The sequence below is a fragment of the Cyrtonyx montezumae genome, unplaced genomic scaffold, assembly GCF_038088225.1.
Source record: "Cyrtonyx montezumae isolate F1298 unplaced genomic scaffold, pur_monq_1.0 scaffold_34, whole genome shotgun sequence".
Lineage (NCBI taxonomy): Eukaryota > Metazoa > Chordata > Aves > Galliformes > Odontophoridae > Cyrtonyx > Cyrtonyx montezumae.
The window spans coordinates 1,167,400-1,194,385 of NW_027072039.1; the positions used below are offsets into that span (position 1 = coordinate 1,167,400).

General features: G+C 38.9%; 1 protein-coding gene across 2 annotated transcripts in view; it reads right to left on the minus strand.

The window, feature by feature from the left end:
* Positions 1-26,986, minus strand: part of ATG10 (autophagy related 10) — an 84,189-nt gene that overhangs the window by 23,120 nt on the left and 34,083 nt on the right. For both annotated transcript variants that reach the window (XR_010622712.1, XM_065745186.1), the window contains exons 4-5: positions 9,251-9,377; positions 2,074-2,171 (exon numbers count right to left, since the gene is read on the minus strand). Coding sequence is in view for 1 of the 2 variants with exons in the window: in XM_065745186.1 (XP_065601258.1) it covers positions 2,074-2,171; positions 9,251-9,377 (225 nt within the window). In the remaining variant the exon portion in view is untranslated. The remainder of the gene's footprint in view (positions 1-2,073; positions 2,172-9,250; positions 9,378-26,986) is intronic.

Sequence of the window (26,986 nt, forward strand, 5' to 3'; positions counted from 1 at the left end):
CTGCCTGCAGTTCCAATATGCTTCAGGATCAGTCTGTATTATTCTAGAACAGTTTAACTTAGTCCTCAATGTCCTTATTTAATGGCATATTACCTTCATGTGCTATATTCAAAAATATTTTGCTGCATAACTAATAATTTCTCTGAAATATACTTTCTTATATCCTAATTTCTGTTTGTCACAAGACTCACATGAGCTGAAGTGCCTCTGGAAAAATGCCACCAAGTCAAGAGGTTCAGCACACCATACATTTTAGCATCTGTAAAACATGCCTCTGTAAGCTTCCATATGAATGGGTCTCATACACATTTCTAGCTATAATATGCAGGACAGTTTTACTCTACTGTTCATTAAGAGTGATGTCCAGGTGGGAGTCTTCTAGTTTTCCTTTCAGCTTCCATTACTCTGATTTTACGTATTTCAAACACATTCTTTACACTTTATTCTCAGTAGCTCTGTGTTATGATTTATTACCTACACAGGGTTGTAGGTTCTTGCACTGCTTTGCATCAAATAGAAAGAAACTGTGCTTCCTTCTGAAGGTGAATGTGGCTTTAAGCCACAGAGGAACCTGGAAGGGTGTAGAGAAGGCAAAAGCACCTCCAAACTGCACCACCTGCACACTGCAGACACTTCTATACATCTCTGCAGGTGGGAATATAAACTATCCACAAGCCAAAGCGGCTCAGCTGGAACACTAGAGATGTTAACCCTGAAGGATTCCTACCATCTGACTTTAGAATGAGTGGTCTCTACCCACCAGGAATGCAAGAAGATGGAGGCAGAGTTAACTGAATCCTCTGCTTCTCTATGCAGAAACAATGATCATTCAACTACAAATCTTACACTTCGGCTATAAATCACAAACTTTACAACCGGAACTATAAAACTTCCATGTACAGATAGGCAGTTACCTGCTATTATTCTACTGAATTTAAATTTCTCATTTTCGTTCTGCAGTAGACAAACTCGGTAATTAACACTTTATTTAAAAGTATCTATTATGAGAGAATCTGCAAACTCATAATTAGAATTCAGAAATGTATAGCAAACATTGGATAACCAATGTCTGTGAGATTCCCAGGGAGCTATTATAATACAAATAATAGTCTGTGGCTGCAAAAACACGAATGTTGCTTGTGTTCTCATGATTGAGTACCATTTACAAACAGTAATTAAGTTGTATTAGTTGAATTATGGGAACACCTGTAGACCTCAACTGAGGTTACATTCCTGTTGTGCCAGCTGCTGTGTTAAGAAACCTGTGTACCTGAAAACAACTAATACCAAGATGGTGATGGAAGCAGTAAAAGAACAGAGACATCAGTATCTTCCTCTGATGATAAAAACTTCACTTCTACTCTTTGTCCTAACTTGCACTGCAGGCCTGGAGCAATCAGCTCAGCTCTGAGCTGCATGTTACTCTTTCTGTGTACAAGTGAGACTCTTTTCAAGACAGCCACCATGCAACTCTGGGAACAGGGCATAAATTACTGAAATAATCTAGTGGCTTCAAGACCACTTCAAATAAAAGTGATTTGAATAGCTCTAAAACAAGGCAGTGATAGCAGAGTTTACTAATCTGTTTCCTCTTGTAAAACGCAGTATTCATTAACCACTGATTCTTAAGCACAGTTGTCAGGAATAACATATTATTTGATTGAGAGATTAATTTTCTCTCTTTCAATCCTAGGAATTGCATGTTTATTTAAAATCAAAAATTATACACTTTTTTTGGTAATATGATTAACAGTCAACATGGGAAATGTTGCACTACTAGGTAGCATGCAGGTAAATAAGACTACTTTTTTATCTACCCACATCCATGATCACTCAGGAATCACCAAAAGGCTTTGGAGATTTTAAATGAGAGATATTGTCACATTAACATTTAAGTGGTGAATTATTCATTCTTCAAAATCCAGGACCGAAACTGTTGTTGGTTAGTGGCTCAAACAGGACCTCAGTAAGACTTTCACACATTTTATTTGTGCTCTAGAGAGAAATAAGACCAATGAGGATTTGGGCATATATTGCACTCACTAATTTTGTATAGAACCACTCACTCCTCACCTGCTGTGTAATAGTGTCCCATGGCCCTTCCTGCAGACGAGCCTGGTAGCACACGTGAACAGTTTTCCATATTTCATCCAGTTTTAAAGGTCTTCCATCTGTGGGAGTGAGAAGGGGAAAAGCACCCACAGTTAACACACTTAAGCAGGCTATATCTTTAGTAGAGAGCAGCAGAAGTAAATACAAAAATACTGATTATCTGGAGGGAGAGGGAAACAATCACATCAAAATGTAATTGAGTCACTTCTGGCCTCATAACTCCAAACAGCACAGCTCAAATCCTAACTGGATGTGCAAATAAAATTATCTTGAATTCTCAAAACTAATCTAAATACTCTGGTCATCTTTATTTTTCATCACCTGAGAGCAACAACTTACATGTCAGGTTGCAAGTTGTAAAGTTAAACTAATTATCTAAAACAGTGCTTGGGTAAGAGATTAAAAACCACTGTCTTTCAGTAACATGACAGACATGGCTTTGTTGCTGCAGGCTTTTAGTGGTGGAGTTAGTGTTATGCCAAGACATTAGTGTCAACCATTTTGAAAATACGCACGTCAATTTTTTCCTGAATATTTTCTCTTGACAAACAGCAATAGGATATTTGTGTATACTTCCAGTAAGCAGCTTCATTTCAGCATTTATTAGGTGTCAAAGACTATTATTCTGTGATAAGTAGTTTTATTGTACTGGCATTTTCATGTCTGTAGAATGAACAAAATTTATTCAGCCAATTAACATTTGAATACCATGTTTAGGTGTAAGTTAAAAACAGCTGCCTACAGCCTCTGTTTTAGTCTCTGCACCCATTTTATAAAGCAGCTCCAAGTTTTGCCCTTACCTAGGCAAGACAGAGCAGGAACATTAAGATATGTAGCAAATGAAGTATCTGTGCAGGGTCAGTGGATATGCTAAGCCATCCTCAGGAAGGTGAGACCTGCTACATCTTCATGGCCTACAGCCGACTTTGGCAGATATCAAAGTTGCTCTGGAGACAGTCTAGCACCTGCTAAGGAATTTGCTCCTAGCATGTAAGATAAGTTTAGAAGGAAATTTACGCCCAGACCATCAGTGTATAGGTAATGCAAAATGCCATGGATGCTTGCAGTTTTATGATTGCCTGCAAAGGAGATCCAGAAAAAGTCCCACTGCAAAATGTAAAATATTTGAATGAAAAATTTCATCTGCTTCTCTAGATTTTACTCTGTACACCTTTGTGTTTTGAATTGTTGGAGCAAACTTTGAGCAAATTATACAGATTGAGATTATATACATGGAATGTATTATTCTAACTTTAACTATTTCATTTATAGAAATGATCAAATACATAACAACTATTAAGCACACTGTAGTTAAAAATCACCAGAGTTTTGCTTTTACTTCAGCAGTACATCTTCCATCATATTTCAGTATAGTATTATTTTCATTTCAGACAGAAATATGAATAAGCTTAAACTAAAACTTTTACATTACATAAGTGAGATAAAGGTAAAAAACTTCACTAGCAAAATAGTTATAAAGTGATTGCATTGTTTCATATAGGAACAAAAAAATTGATCTGGGTATTCTGTGGATTTACATAGTGAAATACGTTTGGATTTAAGTTTCCCTCAAATTTTGAATTTTCTCCACAAATTTAATATCTTTCACTAAACTTTACATGAGTTTGAAATTAGCCATTTCTTTTATTTTAATTAAGGTTTCATACATACTCCTAAGTAAATGCCTATAAATTCTTATCTGAGCTTGTCCAGCTTAGTTTCCTAGAAGATAGGAAGACAAATACAGCAGGAAATAATAACTTCTCCATACATAAAATGGACATGAGGTTCAGCTACAAGCTGGGAACTGTACAACCCTTGCAAATGAACACATGATCAGTAGGCAGCTTCCACACTGCCTCTTGCAGGATGAAGACCTGAAAGGCTAGCGTGTTCCCTCTGCATAAAGGAAATAAAATACAACAACTAAAGTAAAACAAACTAGAATTGAATAAAAAATACATCAAGATACCAAATGACTGACAGAAGTATGAGAAATAGAAGGGTTTTAAGTCTTGGCAGTCTGTTTTGTTTTTGTTGGAATGTAAGTATTTATGATAGAACTCATTTCAGGTAATCTGGTGGGCCTTACATTTTAAACTCCTTGGCTTGTGTGAGGACAGTACAACCGAAGCCATTTTACTCCCAAGCTCCCACCCTTGCACAAATACACACACCTGTATTCTCTCAGTACTTTTACTCCACTGTCTACAGGGCTGCCAGCACACACAGGTTCAGCAGCCCATTTTGCATCTCTGCAATCCCTGGGTGCCCAGCTGGGCAGACAGGCTGGTCAGAAATTGTTGCTGCTGGCAGTATGGGTCACACAGCAGTCACTGGGCCTCACCACTGCTGCATCTCCACACTCATCCCAAGCCCTATGCTAGGTTTAGCTGGAAGCTGGTGCGTCGACAAGAGAAAATTTGTGGTTTTGTGTAATTCAGCTTATTAAATAATCACACAGTTTGCCACAAAGAGTGAAAGGAAATGCATACCATACAGCAGGAGCCATGTGTGGGCCAGCCCAGGCTTACTGTACCTTTTTGAAACACTGTGTTCATAAAGCCACAAACCTGCACACAACCCATCATCAGTACCAACACAGGTGAAACACAGACTTTGATGCAACAAACATGATATCCACCCGGCAAGAGAGGCCAAAAGTACCCGGAAAACAAGCAACAAAGGTTTTATAAGAGAAAGGTGCTAAAGGATGGGAATAAAAAACTCCTGAATACTGCCTCTGCCACTAACTAGCTGTGAGTTTGAATCAACTGGTTCACCTGCACTAGCCATCAAGCAAGACTAACTACAGCCTTCCTGCTGGAAGCTCAGATTCACATGATTTAAATTGTCTTGGCTAATAAACTTTCTGAGAAAGTCTTGTTGAAGTCAGCTGGGGTTAACTCACTTATGTCACCAAAAGCTAGTTTAAATAGCTTAAAAGCAGATGGTTTTTTTTGTTTTTTTTTTTTGTTTCGTTTGTTTTGGGTTTTTTTTGTTTGTTCGTTTTTTATGTTTACGCCATGATACAATTCATTCTTACAGGATGAGGTCTTAAGAAGAACTATTTTTCTGAGAAAGAACAGAGTGGTTTCATGCTTCTGACTTCAGAGAGTAAGCCTGATTTCTGGAAAGCGCATCAGTCAGGCTCAGCACTGTTATGAATACAAAAAGTCATGCCTTCAGGGTTGGAGGAAGTTACATTATCTCACAAGCTGTCTTTCTCTAACCACTGATTAGCATGGCTTTTATTGGCAGGAACCTATCTATGTCAGAGAGCTAGACATACTCTGAGCAGGTCAATTTGAAAATCCCCTCTCTTCGCTCTTTTCTAGGTGAGTGAAGCTGTAGTCTTTACTGACTCCCATTAGTCCTACACTTTGTGGTGCTTTGCCAGTATTAACGATTCTTCCTCTGCCTTTGTAGAAGAAGAAGAAGCAGACTGTGAGACAAGTCATTCTTTTCTTGCAGGGTGTTTTCTGACTGTGTGCACCTATAATTTTGCTACTGCTACCTCACTGCCAGTGCAAGAGTTGCTTGAATTGTAAGGCTTTAGATGAAGACAGTTCAGGAAAAGAACAAAGTTCCTTGACATCTTAAAGATGAAGAAAAGGGGAAAATACTCTGCTGATTAAAGAAAGCTTACTGGACCTAGCCCAGCCCATCTGGCTGATGCCAGCACTGAAGGGAAAGGCTAATTGCCTAGACCATCTGTCTCTAAGAGGGCTAATTGCTGACATCAGATCTCAGCAAGGGTTCGTGCATTTCTTCAGCTACCTCTTCGGTAATCCCAGAAGCCAGAGAAAAGAGTTCTTGCTTTTAAAGGTATGGCATAGATAAAACTGATCTTGGAGAACAATCACCTAGTTCTCTGACACTCTGAGGTACTGAGGACCACTGCCCTGAGCTCCTGAAACAGACTAGGACTTCATATGCCACATGGGAAGTATAATGAGATAGTGAAAAATGTTTCTTATATGTATGTATATGTACCCTGAAATCATCTTCTTGTCTCCCACAATGTTTCCAATCATCCTTCCAGGCAGTCACCACACTACATCATTTTCAGTTGAACTACATCCTTGCACAGAACAAGATTACCCCTGCAAACCTATTCCCAGAGACAACCAAAATGTTTAGATGCTCTTCAGAACGTTTTGGTCCTATTGCAATTGTACTTGTACCCCCTGTACAGATTCAACTTCCTCTGACAACAACATTAAAACAAAAAGGTCTAAAGATGAATACCAGAAAATAAGTTATCACACGGAATTTAAAAAGCAGCAAGGCTAAGGATACTACGTAACTGCAACTTTTGTCTTTCTGCAAGAAGGACTGACACGCAACTGTGATCACAACTGCTAGCAGAAAGGAGTGAAAACCAGATGACACAAGCTCCTGAAGAGGTAAACCCTGCAAAGAGGATAGGAAAAAAATCCACTGATTTTTTTCAGACGTCTTTTTCCTACGAGTTTCTTCAGGAATCAATGAAAATTCATATATGATGGAAGAAACGAAGGACTTAACTGTTCTAGAAGAGTTCTTAAAGTCTATTTGGAATACTGCAGATTTGGACAGGTTGGCACCAGTTGCTACCATGGCATACAAAGTGAAGAAGTGAATACTGCAAAACAAGCAGAACTACTTAGTCAGGTTGAACAGAAGAATTATTATTTCCTAGGCAAGCCTCGAGTTGTAATGGCCACTTAACATACTGCCAGAGAGGAAGCAGAGTGTTAAATTCAGCCTTCTTGCTCTTCTGCTGGGAAAGACAAGACAGGGCAGGGTTGTGGAAACACTGCAAGGATTATAACCCACCTTCACCTCTTGCAACATGCTCTAATTAGCATGAGGATCAGTATGGACAGGATTCAGGGGAAACCATGAGTAGTTCACTAGAGACTTGTGAAGAACCCATTCTGCTCGTTAATCTGCAAACAATAGTAGGAATTTAGAGTGGGAAATCGATTCAGTACTCAGAAGATTCTTCCACCTCTATTTCAGATAAAGAATGCAGTGAGCATTTCTAGCTAAGAAAGAAAGTGAGGAGCCTGACACAGAAAGACTGTGACCCTTGTAAGGGAAAAATATCAGGGCTTTACCTAGTTTCCTACATAACAGACACAAGGCAAGACAAAAGAAACCTTTGGCAGATAGCTCTGGTGGCTGTGACTGCACCTAAACCCCATGCTGGGGCATTAAGACAGCACGGGCACAGGCAGTTAAATTATTTGCAGTTATGACAAAATGTTTCATTTTCAAAACTAAACTATCTGGAATTGAAATCAGAGAGTATTAGCTGAAAATATCTCGGAGAAGGACTTGTTACCAGTATTTTGTAACCTCTCTTCAAGAGTTAGAGAATGTTAGGTGTTGGAAGAAAATGTTAAATATGAAACGCAGGTTAGGTGACTTAAGGAATTATTTGAAAAAAGTCCTTGTTTTCCATCGTGAAAGGTTCCCAAGAAGCATTTTAAACCATAATCTTACTTGCAGGAACAATAACAAATCTGTACTGCAAGGGGAGCTGTTGGCACATAATACTACGACTGTGCATTAGATCATCCACTAGCTTCTGTAATATCCACTTCCAGATATAAGGAGTCATGTTTCAACACCTCCGATTCCCTGATGCTGACAAGCTAAACAACTTGTTTTGTCTCTGGGAGCTCTTCTCTGGTGATTAACTGCTTATGGTGAATACTAATTATATGAAAGTACAGTACAGTCAAAATAGTGTCCTATTTCTTCTACCTGCAGCACCTCCATCCTCTTCTGTAGAGACTGTGCACTATTAATCCAGCTAAAACCAAGATGATGGCATTTTTCAGAACCACAAATAGGTTAATCTGTCTTTTTCAAGCAAAACTTCCCTCATCCTTCTGTCTGCACAATAAGTTTAAAAGCAAAACACTGCACATTTATAAATGCTTGTAATAGAATAGAAATTTGCAGCAGGATGTGTGCAAATGAGTTCTGCTGGTGGAAGGCAGAGCAGTGTCCCCTATTCTCCATGTCTCGGTTTGAAAATTTGCCCCAAATTATCCATTCCTGAAACTGCACCTCCGACTAAAATCTTTTCACAAGGGAGTCTATGAGAATTTGTTCTTCAATTTTAAATCTAAAGTGCCTTTTAAAATGCTAACACTGCAAAATTAGAAACCATTAAACAATATAAGGCAGAGAGTGATTAAATCTACCAAACACATTTGAAGCAGCTTAAGCTACTTTTTAATTAAAAAGAAAAAGATATCTCTGGCAACATTCAGACATCTTTATCTAGATCAGGTTAGGAGATTATTCAAAACACAAAAGATGCTGATGCTACCACGTAGGAGACTGAAGAAAATGACTTGAAGATTTCAGTCCCTCAGCCCTTGGTACACAGTCGTTGGGTAGAGAGGAAGAGAGCACAGCCAGTGCTGCAGTATGATCGCTCTTTGCTTGCTGATTAAATAAGTGACACTAACGGTGGCCTTGGAGGGAGGCTCTGTGTTCCTCCTTCCTTCCTGACAGGATGGCAAGTCACAGTGGTTGTAGCAATTGAGTAATGCATAACAAGATGTACACTTCAGGAGGAAAGAATATCTGTTAGTTTCAGGAACCAGTTTTCAGAGAGAAAAAGGTAATACCTTATCACTACTATTTTCTTATACGAACTGTAAGAAAACAGTTATAAGTTAAATAGAAAACAACATACATTTAAAGGTACACTTAGACCCCCAGCCTTGGAGCTCAAATTTAGGCTTCAGAGAAACATAAACAGACCTGCTGAAGCACTGCAATTATGTCCACTTGTTTCATAGCCAAAGACAGACCTGCAGCTTTAAGGTTTTCGTATTCATTTAAAGAAAAGAACAAGAAAAATGACCAGTAGTTTTAGTCAACCACAGGCAAGATGCCAGGAGCCAAAGTTCAGCCTCCTTCAGGCTGAGATGATATCATCTATTCCAAGGTCCTGAAGCTCTCTGTCTGGAGTATTACAAAATTTACTGGTGAACAGCCTCATCTCTTACTTTCTTATTACACATGATCATTACTCAGTTTCTCTGTTTAATTTAAAATTTGAGTTTTTAAGAGCTACAGCATCTGACATATTCTTTTATGTTACTGTCTAACAGAAAATGGATCTTACCTAAAAAGCAAGCCCTAAAATAAAGCACAGGTACTTGGTAGCTGCTGGAATACAAGACATGATATTCATAGCGAATTACTTCTTCTGTTGCACAGACTCCAGCTACTTCAGAATCATCCAAAGATTCCTGAAACAATAAACACAAACACAAAATTACATCAAGTTTTGTATTTCCATCAAGAGGAAATTGATTACAACTGTTGTAATTAATAAACATACAGAACAGAAAAAATAGCAATCACCCCTTTCACAGCACTACAATTTTAATATGAGCATGAAAATCACAAAAATCCAAACCCTGCAAAGATGTGTTACACTTAACTTTTACAAACTGTGAGCTCTGTGTAAACATTTGCAGAATTGAGGCCTTTTTAAGCACAGGCTGCTTATGTGGGCAAAGGAAAAAGGCAAACACTTTCTTAAATCTCTATGTCAGAATACCCATACAATAAGGTAAGCACATCTGCATCTCTTCTGACTGCCATCAGTGTAAACCATTTTAAAAGTGTATTCCTGAATAATCAGGTTTTGCCTGCCAAAGGACAAATCAACGGTATCCACCAAAAGATTTCTGTTCTGCTTTCTTTAAAGACTTTTTGCAAAAGTCTGGTTTTAATAATAACACTTCCAAAAGTGGAGACCGTTTTTCTCCTGTTACTGTATATTTTGGGTGCAAAGTAATCTATACATGTTGCTAGCCTGAAATAAATCTGAAGAGATGAAACTTATTGCATTAAAATATTTCCCAGCTGGAACAAAAATCCCTTAACATGTGTATTAGTTTTCTTAATTTCAAAATAATATTCAAATTGTATTAAACGCCCAGCTATTCTGACTTTTCTAAAAGCTGCCAAATCTTCACAACTCTGAAATTGGACACATTAAATTAATAATGCCATGAAGATTAAATGTTAGAACAAACTTTCCAAGAAGACACTATGGGCGTGGACCTGTTTGGTTTTCAAACCCCAGATTTTGATGCATGAACTATGCAATGATAATGCCCCACAGGTTGGGCGTTTACTCAGCAAGTTTATTGTTTCCCACCACGAATATTGGTTTGCTGTTTCTGTCCAAACACAATGAAAAAGACTGAATGGAAAAGAAGCAGCAGCTTTGAATCCCATGCTGGTTCAACAAACGAGAAATACAAAGAATTTTGCATTTTTATCTCACATTTACAGCTAAACCACAAATCAATCTATGAGGTGGTATAGTAACAGATAAACTACAGTGGTAATGACATACAAAACAGTTTTTTTGTTTCTTTCTTTCTTTCTTTCTTTCTTTTGTAGTTCATATTTCCCCCATGTTTGTTATATTAGACAACCAACCAGCTTCAGCTGATGGAAGCATGTGGATAGAAGATCATGAATGAAGAACCCAGACCGTGGGAACCTACAGACCAAGGTACTGTAAATACATTTTTGGACATGAAATGAGATGGTCATGGAATAAAAGGCTTCTGGGAAGTTCTGCACAGCTGCAGCTCAGGAAACGGGTATCTAAAGTACTGAAAGGGAACATTAAAGCAAATCCTAGTTTTAAAAAACTGTATGTGAAGGGATATTAAAGACTACATGCCAGAAGGGACAACGATGATTGCTGATTCTGACTTCAGGTGAACTTAGTTATGCCATGCCTGGCTCCTATAAAGCCATGTAAAAGACTAAGAAAGACAAGTTTTCCTCTTCCTGCACATAACATAACATCTGATCAGATGTCAAATAGAGCAGGATAACATTAAATATATATATATATATATATCCCTCTCTTCAGGAAAAGACAGACTCTCTATTGTAAATAATTTTATTTACATCAATCTACTTTCAGTGCTTTGGTGTGAATTGTAAGAGAAAGAAAACCAGCAGCACTTAGCAAATGAAATCAAAAAACAACATGACTTTTGAGTTCATAGAGGTAGGAAAGTGAAAGAGTCCACATTCAGAACTGAACCTAGACTGAAATTTGCAAAACCCTTTTGGATCAGTCTTCTGGAATCAAAACAGTGCTGCTTTAAAGACATTAACTCTGCCATCAGATAATATGCTTAGTCACTAGCTTACCTTGCCCTACAAAGAACTTCTGGAAATGACAGAACTACCTGGCCATGTGTTAAATATTGTTCTACCAAAAAAGGTGCAAGTATACACATACTTTTCTCTCCTGCTTTCTGTACGTAAGGTGAAATAGCTCTAAACTCTCACATAAACACTGATTTGTGTTAATTTTAGACTGAATGACAAAGGAGTCATAATCTTTACTACCAGTAAATACCTAAGAAAATAAATAACTTAAAATCAAAAATTAAATACTCAAAGCTGCACATCCTTAGGGAAAACATCTTTTGTAAATAACCTACTTACTATCTCAGTAAGTCATAAATTAAGCTAAGAATAACGTTGTCATCAAGAATTCAGATTGCTGGGTTAGCAAGGATTTCAACTGGTAAGCAACTTCTGTCTTTGTTTTTGGGATGAGGAGAAGGAAAGCAAATAAGTCAGTCAGTCCTTCTAATTTTATTGTTCCTTGAGATGGTCAGAGAGAAAACTCTCTTGAGAAATCCTGCCATTACCAGGATATTAGACAGTGGGCCACTTACCAAAGCATCCTATTACTTCCTGAGAAAGCTGATTTTCTGCAGAAGTGGCCTTCCCAGAAGATGTAAGAAGTCGGAAGAAAAATTTTTTCTCTGAAAGAGTGGTCAGGCACTGGAATGGCCTGCCTAGGGAGGTGGTTGAGGCACCATCCCTAGCGCTGTTCAAGAAGCGCTAGATTAGAGGTGCTAAGGGATTTGATTTAGTAGTTGGGTAGGGATAGTGATAGGAGGATGGTTGGACTAGATGATCTTCTAGGTCCTTTCCAACCTAATCTATCTATGATTCTATGAATCTATGAAGGATGGCCAGAAAAGCAGCAGACAAGGGAAGAAGGCTGTATAAACAGCTTTGCTCTAAACAAATTACTGCACTGGAGAGTAAAACGTTTGTGCACACATACATTTTGCATTATCTCAGAGTTCTCCAACCAACTATTTAAGCAGTGTCTGAAATCAAGAACACATCTCTATGCAGAGCTGGAAGAAGGTGGTCTTGGGTCTACTACAAAGTTTCTGTGCTTATTCAGAACAGTTTCTGATAATCAGACCTCTTTTTGTGCCATTTCTAGTGACAAGCGGGTGCATTGTATTTGAGATCTGCATAGAAAGACAGATAGCTGAATCCTTCTTAGGGCTATTTCTAATCTCCTTTCCTTTTGGTAAACGGCAGTGGCAAGACTTCTTATATAAAAAATGCAGCACTGATGTGTAATCCTGTCCTCTACAGCCCCTGTAAATATGATGCATAGGATTTATCCAAGGAAAGTACATCTTGGAGCCTAAACGTTCTGATGGTATCTCTCTCACTGATGAGATGAACTCTGCTGATGAGAGGAATAAAATGAGTACAGTCACTTTAGGCGATTCTCTGGAACATCTGAAAATTATGCATGGCTGAATAAGGCCATGGAAGCTCAGAGTGTTATAACAGCCCAAAAGAAGAGATTTATTTTGCCTGTTTAACCAACTACTGATAAAGCCATAAACATAAAATGTAGGTGTAACTCAGAAAAAAAAAAGAAATCACAGAATTTTCCTTTCACCTGATAGGCTATTTAAATTTTTCTTCAAGTAATTGTTCTACACTCCCTTTCAAACTATTGAATGTTTTCTCCTATGAATGTATACAGTTGATCCATCTCTTTCAGCTAATACAAAATGTTAGTTATTGTAATAGACAACACTGAAATCAATTTTAACATCAGGATATCGCAACTTTTAGAAAGCATTCATACGTGTACATGATAACAAAACTAATTCACAATTTTGCTTTGATCTTGTCAAAACAAACACATATGCATAAAGAAATAGGTTCATTAATGTGTTAACAGAAAATTCTCACTAAATTGCAATCCTTAAAGATGAGATAAATAATTTGATTTCTCTTTTCTTTTTTTTTCTTTGGTTTCTGCATTGCAATTTGCTTGCATGGTTGCCATGCTTCACATTAAAACTGTGAATCCTGGACTCACCAACTGTTTCCTAAACAAATTGGGAATTTGTCATCAGGAAGCATCTGCTACTCTGTTGCTCTCATGTAAAATCGTTCTTGTGCTACTATAATGGACTGCTGAGCAGATGTTTAAAAGCAATGTATCTATTACAAAAAAGATAAGCAGCAACCACCTAATTAATTATATTAGTTCCATCATAAATGAATTATCACTAATTTTAATTGATATAAAATTGTTCTCAACCTTTAAGTATCCCCTAAACAAATTAAGTTGATTTGTCCCTTTTAAAAAGCTAAATTATTTAAATCAACAGATCAGAAATGAGGCCGCGCATCGCTCTGAAGGCAAAGTAACATGTTTGCACTACTTCCATTCCTCCTGATGAAGATGACAAGTTAACAACCTCTGATGACATCTGAGAGCAGGACAGAGCTACCAGCGTGCTCTGACGCTGCACGAAGCCACAGCAGCCACAGGATAGGGCAGCTTGCTTCTGGAAAGAGGGCTGGAACGGAAAGGGAAGGGACAAGAATAGGCGAAGTGAAATGGAAGGAGGCAGAATTAACAGATGGAGAAGGGATTTTCCTCTGCTGACACCACACATTTCCCTCTCTCCACCTCACACACAGAGGCAGGCTGAGCCAGTATTCCTTCCTCAGCCCAAATTCCCTTTGAAATGCTAAAGCAGGACCTAAAGTATTTTTCTGGGGGAAAAAGGGAAGAGAAGTGGTTTGAACGGCAGCAGGCACACTTCTCTTGGACATCACATCTGCCTTTCTCCCAGTTCCCATGTTCCTCTTTTCTGTTTTGGGCACCCTGATGCCATTTCCTCCTGCTTCCAGGGAGCCTCGTGGGATTCTCCTCACACACAGACAGGGTAGGACAGGGCTGTGGGCAGCAGAGAGGGGAGGAAAAGGTGATGGAGGAGCAGCCACTGGGACCAGCAGCCATGTTCCTGGGGTTAAGCAAGACACAGTCCAGATTAGTAAGAAAGCTGCTTTCATTCCTTAGAATATATTTACAACTAATTACATTTGGCCTCTAAATTTGAAAACAAATGTATCATGCATGTACCTCTTTAACTGTTTCTCCAAAAAATGACTGTGAGCTCCCACGTGAAACACAAGAGCTCCACAGAGCAGCTCCCCTCCCAGTCCAACACTTTCCCTGTGGCAAATACATGAAAACTGAATGGCAGGACAGTGTTCTGCAGACAGAATTAAAGCAGAGCGTAATGTGGAGGGTGCGGCAGCACGGGGAGATTGTATCTGCACTCTTTATTCTTCCTCCTGGGTGTTCTCCACCTCTATTAGGATTGCGTCTCCCTTCTTTGCCTGCAGCCCCACCATTCCAGTCTCTGCAGGTCACCTTGCTGATGATTTTGTAGCTGTAGCACAGACTCTCACATCATCCCAGGGTTTGGAGGCCCAGGCACAGCTGCCCAGAGAGATGTGTGTGCCCCATGCATGGAGGCTGTCAAAGCCAGGATGGATGGGGCCCTGAGCGGCCTCATCTGGTGGGGGGCAACCAGCTCACAGCAGAGGCTGGAGCTGGGTGGGCTTTAAGGTTTCTTCTGGCACAAGTCATTATGTGATTCTATGAATCCCACCATCACAAAGACCCTGGCTGCAATGCCTGACTGAAGGCTGAATGAGCCATAGTCCTGGACTCTGCTCCCAGAACAGTCCCTGGTGTGGATGCTGCAACACAACCTACAAAATGCAAAAAAAGTCCCCTTGCAAAAATAAACATCCTGAAGACAAAGGAAAAAAAAAAAACACTGTTAAGAACCTCAAAACCACCCCAGCACATGCTCTTTGTTTTAATACAGTTTCAGTTTGCATTATGTGACTGTATTTTCCTTTCAACTACCAAATATTCACGTTATGCCAAAACTCACAGACTCTAACACACTTACCCCTCTGTATCTGGTCTGTAAAAATGAGTAAAAATGTGGACATTTTCCTGAATATTTTAAGAATGAATGGTATACAAATATCACTGCTAACAGTTTCAGCAGCTTGGTACCCACTAATAAATTGCTTTTTTATCTTAAACATATACCAGGAATCCAGCAGTCTCTGTGTGCTTTGCAGTGCAACCATCATTAGTGACAGACAAGGTAATAAAAGTACAACAAAAGAGATCCGTGAAATAACAAAGTTACCTTAAGGATTTATTTACTATATGCAACTACAGAATGCTCCCTACTGTCTTGTGTTTCTTAAAATTCAATTAGCCAAGTAAAGAACCAACTAAATACTGCCCTTTGGTAACAGAGGAAGAAAGCAACCGAGCACAGCGATGCTGCTAATACCAAACCCAAAGCATTCTCTTCTGGAAGACACAGCTTCCTGGAGAAGCTACTAAGCCACCTATGGAAAATAGACATGCACTAAGGTAAACAAGGAATGGATTCCTGTGGGAACAAGGATCTCGGAAATAATTCATTTCCCAAAGGAAAACATTCTAACTGCAAGTCAGCACCCTGACTGATGCTGCTAAAGAATCCAGGGAATATTAGAATGGCTGGTTTTTCCCAAAATACACAAGTTGCTAACAAAAAAAAAACAAAAAAACCATGCAGCCTTTCGTCATGCAAGGCATACCAAAACCAACAGTTCCACCCCAAAAAGACGCAGCACATAAAATTTTAGTAGTCCCTCATGCATTAACAATCGTTTCTAATGGTTGGAAATTAGATTTGTCTTTTGATTGCTTTAAAACTGTTATCACAAGTGAAAGCAAAAACTATTCAAGTGAAAGAGGCAACAGACCATGAAAACAGAACTGTTTTGAATTTATTTTTTCCCTCCACATAAAGGTAGGGAATTCTTTCAAAATCCGTTCTTCATTCTTCTCCTGTTGTCACATTCAAAATGCAGAATTTGGTGGTTTCACTCCTCCCCTAAGAGTATTTTCTTTACCTTTTAGCGTATAAAACAGGGCTTAGGTAGAAAATCCCTCCTGGTGGAAATCACAGCACACACAGCGAGGCCAGGAAAGGAGGTGAGACAGTGTGGAGAGCAGGATGGACAAAGCTAAGTGTTAAACAAGAAGCTAGCTAACCTGGCAACACAAGTGGCACGTCCTAAGGCATGGACATGTACCCATGTTCTGATGCACGAGCTGCAGGCATGCATTTACTTAAAATCCCTCCATATCAAAATTCTTCCTCCACCTCAGGCATGTGCATCAGCCCTTCTTTATCAGGATGCATGGTGGAACAAAAAGGCTTTTGACATGGTCCTCATAGCATCCCTCTCTCTAAGTTGAAAACATATGAATTCGATGGATGGAATGTTTGGTAGATAAGGAACTGGTTACAAGACCAAAACCAAAGAGTGACCACTAATGGCTCCAATGTTCAGAGGAGGATCAGTAATGAGTGGCGACCCAAGGGGATCAACACTGGGATCAGTGCTCCATCAATGGCATTAGAAGTGGACCCTTGGCAAGTTTGTGGATGACACCAAGCTGTGGGGTGCAGTTTCACAGCCCTGACAAAAAGGACTTGAGGGTACTGGTAGATGGCAATCTGGACATGAGCCAAGAATGTGTCCTTGTAGCCTACAAAGCCAACCATATCCTGGGCTGCATCAAAAGAAGCGCGGCCAGCAGAGTGAGGGAGGTGATCCTGCCCCTCTGCTGCACTGGTGAGGCCTCACCTGTGGCACTGTGAGCAGATCTGGAGTCCTCAGTACTGGAGAGATGTGAATCTGTTCAAGTGAGTCCAGAGAAGGGTCACAAAAATGGGCCATGGGATCGAATACCTTCTCTACAAGGGCAGACTGAGAGAGTTGTGGCTGTTCAGCCTGGAGAACAGAAGTCTCCAGGGAGATCTGGGAGTGGCCTCTCAGTACCTACAGAGAAGCAATTAGAAAAAGGGAAGAGACTCCTTAGCAGAGTCTGTTGTGATAGAACAAAAGGAAATGGTTTCAATTTAAAAGAAGGGAGATTTAGGCTGGGTGTAAGGAAGAAGTTTTTTTTACTATAAGGATGGTGAAGCACTGGCACAGGTTGCCCACAGAGGTGGTGGAAAGCAGGCTGGAGGGGCTCTGAGCACCTCACAGTGTAGGTGTCCCCGTTCACTGCAGTGGAGTTGGAATAGATGGCCTTCAAGGGTCCCTTCCAACTTAAACAATTATTTGATTCTCCGAAGAAGCGGCTGGAGATGGTGGCACTCTTATCTCTGCTTTCTTGCTACCAGCCTTACTGAAAGAATTACCATGCAGCACAGACAAGGTGCAGGGATCACTTAGCATAGGTCCATCTTCAGAGAGAGAAGCCTCAATCTCACACTTCAGGCAAGCAGTGAAAGCATCAAGCCAAAGTCCTTCTCTTGAATTCTGTCCAGACGAATGAAATTGCAGCATTTTCTCATTATTTTTATTATCTTGAGTTTGTAAAAATTCTAAGAACTTACTACGAGACTATGCATTACTGTGTAAGACTATTGCCTTTTTTGGACCTAACTGCTTTCCTGGATTGAGCTCCATGCTTCATAACTGCATGCTTTATGATAGGCAAAAAAGAAAAAATACTGATACATCAGAAAAGAAAGGTATCAGTTCAGCTGTATTTTAGGTCAGTTTTATCTTTTTAGAACAAGATTATTATTTCTGCATTGAGAAGCTCAGCAACCCAGTTTTGGCCACAGTTAATTCAACAGGGAGACTGACAGAAATTCCTGAAGCTCTTTACTTTACAGAAGACAAACTCAAATCCTCATTAATTTCTCAGATGGGAAACTGTATGAAAATGGTGCCAAGACTGACAGTGTTTAGCAGTAATTGAAGTGAAAAAGTTACAGACAGAAATGCTCAAATAGTCAAAAAATCTGGCATGATAAAAACAAGAAATTTAAAGTTACAGGTTGTGATTACGAGCAGCTGGAAGGGAAACAAGGATGGTGAGGTCCAGAAGCCACATGCTATGCAGAGCTCCTAATTAAGTGCATGTCTGTCAAAATGACACTGCATGGCCATAAGCTGCACTATACAATCACAACAATTAGAAACCATAATAATAAACCAGGTAGCTTAATAACAACCAACTCATTTCAGTATGAGTTCCGATTAAGTTAAATACATGTTAAGCCTGAAGCACATACATTACTATCTTATTAAGACAATAGGAAGAGAAAATTAAAATGGAATGGTCTACTCCAAAATCAAAATAATCATAATTCAGAAACCATCATACAAAATAATTATGAACTCACTTGTAAATTCTCAAAAATACTCTGATTTGCTCCCACACTTCTATAAAAATCAGTGTCATGTTAGGATCCAGTGATCTTTTCTTTTTGGAAAGGTGTAACTATAATAAATACTGCTTTAAGGAACAGGGCCAGAGTTTACCAAGTCAAATCAGTTTGGTTTTATCTGCTCTGAAAATCTGTTTATTAATAAGTGATGTAATACAGATGGACTTAATGTCTACTCTGCAGTCACTGCTACGTAGGAAATGCAAAGTCCTGCATTTAAATCTGACAGGTCAAAAGCCTTTCAATTCATTTTCAAACAAAATACTCTGTATATTCTAAGTATTAATAACTATAATGTTATCAAATGCCATTTATCACAACTATCCCAAATGTATATTGGTGACATTCATAGTGGATGGAAAGAAAATACTGAATGCTTCTTTTATTAATGTGATATCAAATGAAAATGGCCACGCTATATTACATGATAGTATTAATTTTCAGGAATGCAGTATATAATAGAACTCAATGTAAATTTAATCACTAGCAGGCTTTACAAAGGAGTAATTGTAATTTGACAAAATGTAGCTAAAATCCACAAAATTCAAATGAGAAGACACAATGCAGAACATTCTTATAATTAAAAATAGACTGTTATGGCACTATCTAACAATAACGATAGTTATGCTATGTTGCTATTGTTGAACAGCATTGCTGGGAGACTTCTGTGGGCAAACAGAGAAAATACACAAGCAGCAAACATACCTCAGCCATAACCAGCAGTTCTGGTAAAACACTTGTTCTGAACAACTGAACTGTACCCAGAAACCAGCTCTGCTCCAAACTAAGAATGTGAAGAGGAAGATTCAGATAAAACTTTTTACAGTGTTTCTAAATTGAATAAATCCTCTTAATAGCTTCCATCTTCAGACAAAGTTTGCTTTAATTGAGGAGAAAGCTCAATACAACACCAGGAATAGATTTGCAACAAAACACTTGGGAAGATCATCACTGCCATGACCAGCCAGCACCACTGCAGCAGCAGGTTCACAAAAGCCAGGAGTGGCACACGTGGCCAAGCTCCTACACACTGCTGCCACAGATAATTTAGAGATGCAAAACCCAAACAATCCAAGAATGACTGAATATATGAAAGCATCTCATTCTAGGGGGCTGAGTGAGTAAGGGACATCATGGTGCACAGGTCTGTGCAGATCAGTTTTGCTTGCAGGAGGCACTAGCTGTGAGAGGCCTGACAGCCCCAGTTTCCGTGGCTCCATCAAAAAGTGATGCACTTGACATCTCCTAGGATCAGAAGCATGAGATACATGAAAGAGAAGAGCTAGTAACACCCCACATTTGCACAGAAAGAGACAGAACAGCTTTGGCTGTTCGCTGCGCTTTTCCCCCTAATTTCCCTCCAAAGCTACTCCATAGCTCCTGGAGCTGATTTGTTCCTTCAATTCAATTAAAGCATCTCAGGGATTATTTCAGATATTCACTCCTATTTAAAACAAACTGAAATCACAGCTAAGACGATAAAGTATTTAATTGGTTAAATTGCTCTTGCTTTCCAAAGCTGAGATATTCCAAGTGTCCCGAAGGCATTTAATGCCAAAACAGGAAGCCAAAGAGGAGAGCACTCAGCAATTCTAATCTTGCACACATCTCTTGGAAAGTATTTTCCTAAACATTTTCTGAAAGAACCTTTTATTTTACTGCGTGCTGCAGCACGTACCCCAAATAGAGTCCCTCAGAAACTGCAACATATTTAATAATTATTTCTGGTTATATAAAGGAATCAATCTAGAATCAACTATGAACACGCACTTCTAAATATTAAACTTCATGTATTCGCAAAACAAAGGATGTAGAGGAATAAACAGCTAAAAATACACAGGGTGTATTTTTAACATCCTGCACTATAACTTTATTCATAAGACCCAGGCTATGAATGATAGTGCTGCACCAAAATCAAATACATATTTTAATTGATTTCTTTCTTAACTGCTGTTTATGGGCTTCTGCAACTCAACTGCAACCCCTGAAAGAATAATTTTAGAAGAAATGCCTGGTGTCCACATGATATTTTAAGCATTACCACAGAGGTACCCATTCCATAACATTTCAGGTGCAAGAGGACCTCTGCATTTTTGACCTTGCCAAGATACTATGTGAGACAACCAAGAATTTACGCTTGTGGGAATCAGTTCCCAAGTACCAGGACCCTTCAAACACTACATTCCACAAAACCATATGCACTTAATAGAAAAAAGGCAAATGTTGGCTTTTAATATCAACGCATATGTTTTAACAAACGTTTGCACACGAGTGAACATGATGAGTAGGTACACAGGCTTTTTTATTTTTATATTTTTATAGCAGACATTAAGCCGAAGCACTCAAACAAGAACTGAAGTTTCCTAACTAATTGGGTTCCTGTGCATGGTTGATCCACTTAGGTGATTTTCTAATCTCTTCTTAGGGGGCTCTTTATCCCTTGTAGTGCACAAGGGACAAGCAGCCAGCAGCAGCATGACACTTCTTTATTCCTGTTTTCAGTGTGCAGCATCCAAGTCATAGATTGGGAAACAAGTGTGGGAAGCTCTACTGAGGGTCCTCATATCAAAATAAATGATAAAACCCAGTTTCTACAGAAATGACTCACACATGACTACAGAGGATGACAGAGGAAAATGCTTAAAAAAATGAAGGTTTAATTGAACTTTGGGTGGCAATTTCGTGACTCACTGGGAGTTACCTTTTCAAGAGAAAGAAGGTGGAGGCATGATATCAGTGCTGATTAAGAAATGACTTTGTTCGGGATGCTTAGTCACTGGTAAGCATCTACATAAAAAAAAGACTTCTCTCAACAAAATGATATCATTTGCATTTGGGTCACTAATGTTTTCAGTCAGGTCTAGTACAGCCATTAAGTATTCTAAAATAGGAAAAGAGATGGAAAATTTGAAAGATTCATCTGTTCACCAAACTGAATAAAATCATAAATCATAAACGAAAAACAGTAGAACACTGTCTACATACATAAAAAAATCTAGATTAAAAAAAAAACACATTATTTGGAATGTCATGGCTGTCATGCAAACCCCACATGACTGGAAAAAGGGAAACATCACTCCTATTTATAAGAAAGGGAGAAAAGAGGACCCAGGGAACAACATGCCAGCAAATATCACCTCTGTGCTGGAAATTATCTGTATGGAAAAGATCATGGAACAGATCCCTGTGGAAGAAACATTAAGGCACATGAGGGATGAGCAGGTGACCTGAGACAGCCAGCATAGCCTCACCAAGAGAAGGTCATGCCTCACCAATCTGGTGGCCTTCTATGATAGAATTACAGCACTGGTCAACAACAGGGATGCAACTGATGTCATCTACCTATACTTGCCCAAGTCCTCTGACACAGTCTCCAACCAATCCTTATATCTAAATTGGAGAGATACAGACTTGAACTTTTTACACAGATTGATGAGATAAAACAAGGGGGAATGGTTTTAAACTAAAGGAGGAAAGATTTAGATTAGATGACAGGGGAAGTTTTTCACTGAGAGGGTTTCCCAGAGAAGCTGTGGATGCCCCATCCCTGAAGGTGCTCAGCATCAGGTTGGATGGGGCCTGGACAGCCTCATATGGTGCTTCAGATAGCCACCCTGCCCACAGCAGGAGAGTTGGAACTGGACGACCCCTGAGGTCCCTTCCAACACAAGCCAATCTATTATTTTATGAAAATACAATCTAGAAAAAGACCTGATAACATCGTTATCGGAGAGCAAGTACAGTCCTTGACACTTCGAGCCACAGTTAGTGAAAGGGCTGCATCTGCATTACACAGGACCCTGGCAGAGGTCAAGAAAAGCATTCCCAGTGTCACACTGATTCAAGAACTTGGGCAATACAGGAAGAATCAGAGGTTTCTGGTGGGTTTCTGGTGCAAGCCCTGAAGTAAAATATTATCGAATTCCCTCTTAGAAAGTGTTTTCAAGTGCCTTCATACTGGTTGTGAATCAGGCAGAGAAACACAAGTAACACAGACAAAGTTAACTCAGTTTGGGGCAAAATCATCTGGGGTTAGAATTATTTAAAGAAAAAAAGGGCTTATAATAGTACAAATAGGATCTACAGGATTTTATGTGGATAGGGATCTCTCAAATATTGTCAGAGAGATTAGTGCTGCCAGGAACTGCAGGAGACAAACTCGGTAGGAAAAGATCACAGAATAGATGTTTCTAATACTGACAAGGCTCACCTTTCCTTAGATGTGATACTTGAGTTATTTCTTCATCAAAATCTCTTGGATTAAAAAAAAAAAAAAAGTTTTATATATTTTAACAGAGTTTCAACATTATTACAGCATTGTTACTTTTGTAAAGTGGGTCTGACTCAAAGGTTTTAATTACACAAGTAAACGAATACAAAAGGACAGGTATATATATGACATTAAGCATACCTGATTTATTGTCTTGGTCAAAAATTCTAACCCGACCAATTAGCACATTTCCTATCAGGTCAGAATCTCCACCATCAGACTATGAAGATTCATGAAATTTAAATGTCTTGGACTGAAGAACAGATTTCTGCTCTGCTTTCTTGGGTCAGCCAGGAATTCTGCACAATAAAGATGTGGCTTTTGGTACTTTACAACAGATCTTAACCTTGTATAATGAACTGAGAAACTCACTTTGGCCTGAAATGCAAACACAGTGATGGAACAGTTACACCACAGATCTTCCAGTACTGAGAATCTATTTACAGAAACTGTCCACAGAACACCTTTATAGATTTCTGTAAATATTTTTTAAATCCTTAATTTAATTTTTAAAAATTGAGATTATGATTTAAAGCACTGTAGCAAAAAAGGTGAGGGAATAGAATCCAGAAGAGGTTTAAATCTATTAAAGTCAGAGATATAAAAACTCCCTAAAACCTGCATTCTGAATGACTAAAAAAAAGCACCATAGACAAAAGCTTCAGATTTAGCTGAATTCTAAGGTGATTACCTTAGAATGGATGATAACAAAAAAAAAAAAAAAAAAAGTAAAGAAAAACCTGCAGTGAATGAAAGAGAGCAATGGCAAGGGAAAAGAGCTACATCTTGAAGTCTAAGTCAGAAGGAGAAAGCAAGAACTGATAGTATTCAAGATAAATTGACACTGATGAATGGCAAAAGGCTCACGAGACATGAGTAGAACATCATCAAGGGAAAAAAAATGTGGTGAAAAAAAGTAAGACTTAGGTTCAAATAAAAAGAATTTAACACAGGAACAGCCACAAACCCAATTTCAGACTCTGTCTCACTGCACTGCAGTAGAAGATGAGAATGCTCCATAATTGTTAACAAGGATGAGGGTACATTCATCCTGTGATACACAACTGTGACATATCTTGATCACCCAAGGGAGAGCCAAGGAGGGAACCAGAACAATTTCCAGTCCAAGAGTCAGGGGGAGCAGGCACAGGAAAGCAAAGGTGCAGAAGTAGCAAGTTTTTACCACTGAATGTGTTGAGTGAGAATATCTGAATGAAAAATAACAGAGTATTTACATTTAAGAAAAATAATAATAATAATAACCTATCTAGCTAACTGCATTCTGACCTCAGCATATACAGGGGTAGAACAATTTTTGAATGTAAGAACAATAAAACATATAGCTGTATGGAAACTGGAAAAAAAATTAGTTTACCAAGGAGACAGCAGTCCAAACTAACCTGTTATCTTTATCTGATAAGATAACTGAATTGGTGGACAAGGAAATGCAGGAGATCTAATCTGCCTGGATTCGAATAAACATCATATACTGTGCCAAATGAGAAATTACTATTTAAACTGAAGAAGTTTGGGTTTATATTAAAAAGTAATGCATAAGAAACTGGCAAAAGGGCGGTAATAAGGGGATATGCTGAACAGCAAATTACTGACTGGGAGACCACTGACTAGCTGAGTACCCCTAAAACTGGTCCACAAAGTAATCTTGGTTAAATTTTGCCTTAATAAGCTGAGCACAAAAGCAGGAGATTGTAGGCACATTTTGCTGATGACACAAAGTTGGGAAGTGCTGTCAATAGAGCAGAGGTAGTGTTACAGGAAATGGTGTTCATAACACAAGTGCTGCCACATCAAGTTCATCCACAAGCTGACCTCAGCACTTCTCCCTCCCTCTGTCAGAAAAGTATTGACAGTATCAACAAATGAAAAGACAAATGCCCCTCATTCTCATATTGTAGCTATAGGTTCTCCCTACCTTTCACAGATGTCTTTTTACAAGAAAAGAATCTGGACTGCTAGCAATCCAAGCAAATTCTGGTATTTCCAACCCATGAGGGAATTCAGATTTTTAGTATTTGTCTTTTTTTTAATCAACACTGAAGTTAGATATGAACATTTATCGGACCAAAAAAAAAGTGAAATATTAAACAAAGAAAATATCTGCATTTCTAATTTAAAGTGTGCCATGTAAATCTGATAGCCAATTGATCTAAGCCAGCTGGACATTCAGTGAAATAATCCTGTTCCGGAATAACCAAACACAGCTCTGGTTCTCACCCATACATTGCAGCTTCTAGCCCCTACTAGGAGGGGGTCCCACTAGTCCCTACTAGGAGGCCATTCATCAGCACTTCACTACCCCAACAGCTACACTCAAAAGCAATACTGTATTCTACCATCAAAACCATAGTGCAGCTTTCCCCAGCAGGGTGTTGGTAGGAAAAGATGTAATAAATACAGCTACGCAGCATAGTGCAGCTTATTGTTGAACTCCTGCTAGAAAAGTTTAATACATCATCACACTTTCAGTAGGATTAAGCTGATCCTATGTAAGCTACTTCATTTTCATTTGACTAATTAGAAAAACAAGTTCTTGAAGAAAAAGTTGACTTTGAAGAAAAGAATTTTTTCCATTAAAAACCTTCTCTAACACCTTCACCTCTACCACAGGATTCATATAGCTCTAAGTAAAAAAGAGAATTACAGGCATATAAACCTGACAGCAAATATAATTAAGAAAAAAAAAAACTAGAGAGCAAACTAAGACTAGTCAAAGAAAATTCATTTATTTCATGTTGATACCAGGGACATTCCAAATCCTTTCATAATGCTTTTACTGTGTGACCATATTGAGCACACTGACAAAAGTGCTTCATGAGCCAAAGCATGCATTTACATGATAGACTGTAAAACCAAAATCAATTTACTGCAGCTCACCAAGTACAAGCCTCTTACATCAGTTTTGTCCACTGTCTCTGCAAACAAGGAACAACAGGCAAAAAAAACCAAGGTCTGGAGCTAGAGCATTCACCACCCACTCCAGGCCTGCCCTGTGCATCATCCACCACACCTAGGCTGTTGGCAGTGTAGAGAGGAGAGATGGCAGCAGCATTTTGATAAAGCAAGAGTGCATCCCCATGGTCTGATTTCTGGTTTATCAGGCAGATTTATCTCTGGAGGAGCAGGATGTGGTCCTACCACCAGAGGAAAAACATCCAGCTGCAGACTGCGCCCTGCTGTGCTGGCATGGCCTGCTGGTATAGCATGCTTAATGCAGAGCTGCCTCATTATTGAGATATTTTCAAGTTTATATTCTTTCTGAAGAGCCTTTTAAAATGTTTCCATTTCAGTGGAATTAGAAACAGCATTCCCATTTTTCCCTCAAGTATAGATGTTCATACTCAAATTCATTCCATACTTCCCAGCAATTACAAGAGATAACTAGAAAAAAAAAATGTATTTTCTTCCCATTGTCATCAGAGACCCAGACCTCCAACAGGAAGTCATATTTCATTTCACACTAAACTCTAGGCTAGAGGGGGTTAAGCTAGCCCTCTGTTTTTGCTCTCATGCCATTTCTTTTTCCTCCTCTTCAAATTGTCCTCCAGTCATTCAGAGATATGGGTCACCAGAGAAATGTGTAACTGCTTACAACACAATATGTTAGTACTCAAACAGAAAACATGGATGCTACTCAAGCTGAATGAACAACGTGCAGCAGGGGAATCTATAATGATATACATGCTCTCATTACTGCAGAACATGCAGGAAGAATTCCTCACATCATACCCTGTGTTTTATTTGGACAATATAACGTTTCCCCTCTCTCTGCTCAAGGAAAACTGCGAAACGAAAATTGGATGATAATAAAAACAGTACAAGTGGGGTCAAATTTATTCCTTTCTTAATTCTACACTTTCACATGTCACATAGAAGGAGTCCTGGCTATGTATAGCTTTATTGTAAAATGCAGTTTGTTCTAACTTTAAAGCTCAGGTTGATGATCCGTAATAAATATCAAACAGCTCACTTCAGAAATCTTGACCCTCAAAGACTCAATACACACATGACTTAAGTCATAACATTTTCGGTTATTACACAATTCCAGCTTGAAAAAAAGAAAAAGACAAAATTGTCAGTAACAAGCCTGAAAGGATCTACATGTAATAGTAGAATACAAGATCCT